The 4,685-nt window shown below is 39.7% G+C and overlaps 1 protein-coding gene across 5 annotated transcripts in view; it reads left to right on the top strand.

The window, feature by feature from the left end:
• Positions 1–2,434: 2,434 nt before the first annotated feature.
• Positions 2,435–4,685, top strand: part of PPP6R3 (protein phosphatase 6 regulatory subunit 3) — a 110,039-nt gene continuing 107,788 nt past the window's right edge. For 3 of the 5 annotated variants that reach the window (XM_006019185.3, XM_006019184.3, XM_006019183.3), the window contains exon 1: positions 2,435–2,573. In XM_006019185.3, coding sequence (XP_006019247.2) covers positions 2,526–2,573 — 48 coding nt within the window. In that variant the 5' untranslated portion in view covers positions 2,435–2,525. The remainder of the gene's footprint in view (positions 2,574–4,685) is intronic. The other 2 variants (XM_014517747.2, XM_025198539.1) reach the window with 1 other exon arrangement.

Genomic DNA, 4,685 nt, shown 5'->3' with positions numbered 1-4,685 from the left:
CTTTTTCTTGGCTTAGTTCTCCCTCCTGAGGAAGCCGGCAAGTTGCAGCTGGCTAGAAACCAGCTCTGGAGTTGTTACAGTGTTTCAAGCACTAACTTTATGCTAGGGTGGCTCTTGTTTATAGAGCTGAGTGGTCATTTTTATCCACATCACTTTGCATGTGGGGCCATTGACCAGTGACTTTTGTAATCTACATAATGTAGCAGGGGCCCCAAAAGTCCATCTGTCTAGTTTGTTTTGCCCTGGCTCAGGCTTGTCATCTATTGCAGTTTCTGCCTGCTGCTGGAAAGGCTGTATTTGATCAGGGCAGCTCCCAGGCCTGGGGTCCTTAACATTGTCATGACCACTCCTGGGTTTTGACTTTTGGGGTTTGTTTTTCAAAGCTTTGTTTGGGTCTTATCTGGAGCCTGACAGTTTCCCTTTAACTCTGACTCTCCCTTCAGTGGTTTAGGATGTTTTCAAAGTCCTTAAGTGGATTGGAGCTCTAAGGCTCTCACCTTCCCTTGTCTTGCTAGCAGATTAGATCAGGGTAAAACAAGTGCAGTTGTCTTTCAAGATGCCTGTTCCTTTGTGTTGAAACTCTTTCTGGGTGCTTAGTGTGAAAGGTGTCAGAAATACCAAGCTCCCTTTGAATACGTGGTAATATCTTAGTAGGAGAAGCCTGTCATGCCTCTGATTAAAAGTTAGTAGCAAGAAAAGTTCTTGGGAATGCCCCATGAGACACAGCAACCTCAACCCTGGGGATTTTAATCTCTAATGCTATTCTAATATTTTAAATCCTGAATGGAAAGAATCAAAGTTATACTCTGTTTTTTCATTGATAAAGAAATGCAAGTAAATAGTTTTAGCAACTGCTTTTCTAGGCTCTGTTGTTTTGGTTACAAATGCTGTGTGTGTGTTTTCTTCAGGAATGTTTAAAAAATTGGGAAACTTTTTTGTTTTAAAAACAGTTCTTTCTTAAAGGGACCAATTGAGAATGTCTTTCCATGAAACATAGTTCATGTACTTTCCTGTATATAATTATTTTGTAGTTAGTAAGTTTTGAATTGAAACTGTAGTTTTGGGGATTCTAAAAATTTTTAATCGGTGCCTGACTCTTCAAGCCTAGGATTAGAATCATGTGTAGCTTAGGCTGAATGTGCATGAAGCTCAGCACTCACACGATCATTAATTTCTGTCTGTCTGTAGATAGGTAGATAGATATAACGTGTTATAGGATCAGGCCTAAAACATGAAATGTCTTTTTCCCTTTAATTTCTTGAGAGACCTTAAATTACAGTGATTTGTTTCCTGCATCTTTAGGGCCCTTTTGAATATAAATTACATCTTTTCCTTTTTGTTTTCTTCATGAAAAGAAATAGTTTGCATAAGTCATAATCATTATCGTACTACCTGGGTACTTAAAGTAGCTTTGCATTTAACATTACCTAAAGTTTTATTTTGGCCAAAAAACTGAGTAGCTGAATTACAAAGACACTTCAACTACAGGAAAATATCTGGTTAGGTTTAAAACGCATGAGATTAGAAATTCGGTGAAATTCATAAAATGCAGTTAAGCCACCTAGTCAAGAATGAGCATGCACAATGTATTGTAGCCTAGGAATAAGTGAGTCAAGTTTATGCATGGGTTAAGCCTACTGTGTTTTAGGTTAACATTAATACCATTTAAAATAAAAAAGCCACTCTGGATATCCAGGAGCCATTTTGTAATATGTAATTAAAAATAAACTTGCCCGTTTTCCTTGAAACTGAGAATAGATAGATTGACACATCTTTATGTTACTTAACATGACCTGGAAAGAAGTAGTGTGGAGCTTGCTTATAGAGATTTGTGGCCTGTAGAGCATTTTCTGCTTTGTGGGTTTTTGTTTGGTTTTAACTAAAATGATTCTTTAATAATCCATGTAGTGGTGAGAAAATGAATGAAATCGGAGGTGACCAACCCGTGGCATGAATGCCAGAAGTGGCACAGGCAGCCTCTGTATGTGGGGCACGACAACTCAGGGTGGGAACAGGCAGCACAGCAGGAGATGGGATAGGGAGCAGAAAGTAGAGCAGCTGATTGGGTAGGGTCGGGGGATTGGAGTGACATTCAAGGAAGTTATGGGGCTTAACTTGTGCAGCAGCTGTCAAAAAAAGGTTGTCTCCTTTTGAGTTAAATGATTATCTCAAGAGGTTGAGCAGTTGAAATAAAGGGATTTCTAGTCACCTGGTTTTAAAGTTAAGTGTTAAACCAAGAGTTTTAACAAAAACAATTTGGGGAGCAGGTTTCTTTATGAAAGGTTGACATCTTTGCCACTTGAATTAAGTTTAGCTTACAATACTTGCATTGAGTGGCTGGCACAAGGACAACCTGCACAAGATCAAAATAATAATCACAAGGGGGAAATGCTTTGGAGAACTGTCTGGTCACTTTCCTTTCCTTCCATTGAAGCTGTCCTCTTTCATGAAAGTGGTAAGAAGCCTTGGAGTACTGTTTAACTCAGCAGTTAGCCCAGAAGACCAGGTGGCATCAGTTCTGAGAAATGCCATCTTCTAACTCCAGCTTCCCAGGGAACTTCATCCCTTCGCAGGTAAGGATCTGGTCATATCCATTGCTATATCTGGAACTGAAGGTAGAAGCAAAACCGAGGCTTCAGCTTGTGCAGAACGTAGCAAGCATCCCATCATCTTAATAGAACAGACTGCCATCAGTGTATCCCTCTGTGCACTGGATCCTGATGCTTCAGTTATGGTCTGTGACCCATTACAACGACTACTGTCCCCTAAAACAACAGTTTGAAAAGCTCAGATTAAAACATCTGCTGGACAGCTGGAGATGATCCTTTTTTCAGAGTGATTGGCTGTGGAATGAGCTTTCAAAGGAGGCTAGACTGACTTGGTTGGACCGCTTTACAGGTACAATGCAAATATATATTTTTGACAAAGCTTTCCCACAGTAACAGGATAAGGGAAGGAGAGAAAATGCCCTGCACATCTCAAAAAACCAGAGGACTAAATAACTGAGCAGTCTTGCTTGATGTTCCATGTTTTATTTTTATTTGCATTATTTAGAGAGAGAGAGAGAGAGAGAGAGAGAGAGAGAGATGTATATACATACATACTGAAAAACCTTTCAGACCTCTATCAGACAAAAATGAATGTATACAAGCACAAGTGTTTTGTAGACCATGTTTCAAACAAATTTCGTGTTGCAGCTGAGAGCTGATCCTTCTTTCACAGCTCTAAAAACCCATAGTCTGCCAAATATTTAGCACAGTGAGGACCTGAACATACCTGTGGCCTAGCACAGAATTCTCATGTGGATGAAATTAGCAGTAATCTGGGAAGTTTGCTCTCAGGAAACAAGAGCAGTCAAAGCAAATGTATGGTTGGGCAGTGTTGCACTGTCTTGGCTCTGGATGGGAGAAGGCTGGTGTGAATTGATGATGGTTTGCCTGTTACTTGTGGGAATATTTGTTTATTGGATTGGAAAAAAATATTGATTCCAGTTGGACAACAAGGTAGGAGAACTAGGCTTCTGGTGTAATTCCCTTTGGGTAAGCTTTGGTAAATAGCTTCTGTGGTGTCAGAGCAGTCTTGAAAATGTGCGTATTAGGAGCGTGAGTTCCTGACCGGGTTCTTCTTCTTCTTACCCATTGTTCCTATTTAGATTGCTCTCAATTTTTCTTATCCATGCCTCTTAATGTGTCATGCAAAATCTTTCTTAAAAGTAGGTGATAACTGGTGTCTGAGCTGGCACGTGCTAACAGTGAGGGGGGGAACTGTCCAGTAGAATGCTGACAATTGAGAACATGGTGCCAAAAATCACCTACATGGGTAATGGGATAGAACTCTGAAATGGTATTACAATATTCTGGCAAAAATGGCACTGCTAATTTTAGAGGCATCGCATCATAGAGCAGCCAGCATCAGGGTGATTGCACCAGAAACATGCTTCTTTTGAAGGCAGGTCTGTAATAGAAAACCATTATTGCTAAGGAAAAACAACAACTGATTAAGAGACTAGAAACCTATAATTTAGATCTGAAAATGCCAAAATTTAGGCATCTTAGCAAAATGCCTGTAAAGGAGCATACCAGCCTGCAAGAACTTTGAAGAGTATTAACATGAGCAAGTGGAAGGAAGTGTTTAGGATAAAGGAACTTAACAGAAATGGAAATGCAATCAACTAAGGAAAAATAAACACTAAAAGCAAGAAATGCCTGATTGGGAGGCTTTGTGACTTGATGGTTACTCATGTGAAGGGAAACACTGAGCACATCATTGCTTGAGTCATTTAAAATTGGACAGGACCAGGCACTCTAAGAAGCAATTGTGTATTAGTAAGGAAAAGGAGTAGACAATCTATCTTTTTGCTGTGACTTGTTCTGTGGAAAATGGGATTGCATGACCAGTCTGACAACATGCTAATTGTGCAGCAAATTTCTTGTGATCTATTAAAGAAATAGAAATAGTTCTGAAGTAGTTGATCTTGTTCTAAAGAACAAACAATTCTTATATTGGGCTTGGGTCCTGTGCCACCTGATTATCACCACTTAGGCAAAATGGGATGTTGCATTACCTTTATTGATTAAACTAGAAATGTAAGTGTTCCATAGCTTGCCAGGTTCTACTGGGCTTGTTCGTCCTGTGTTGGAGCATGGCAGCATTTGTACTTATTAGATTTCAGAATTTTCTTTCCC

This window comes from Alligator sinensis, unplaced genomic scaffold, assembly GCF_000455745.1.
Source record: "Alligator sinensis unplaced genomic scaffold, ASM45574v1 scaffold907_1, whole genome shotgun sequence".
NCBI classification, from domain to species: Eukaryota; Metazoa; Chordata; order Crocodylia; family Alligatoridae; genus Alligator; species Alligator sinensis.
The sequence above is the reverse complement of the archived record's forward strand: the minus strand, read 5'-3'. Positions and strand labels throughout refer to the sequence as shown.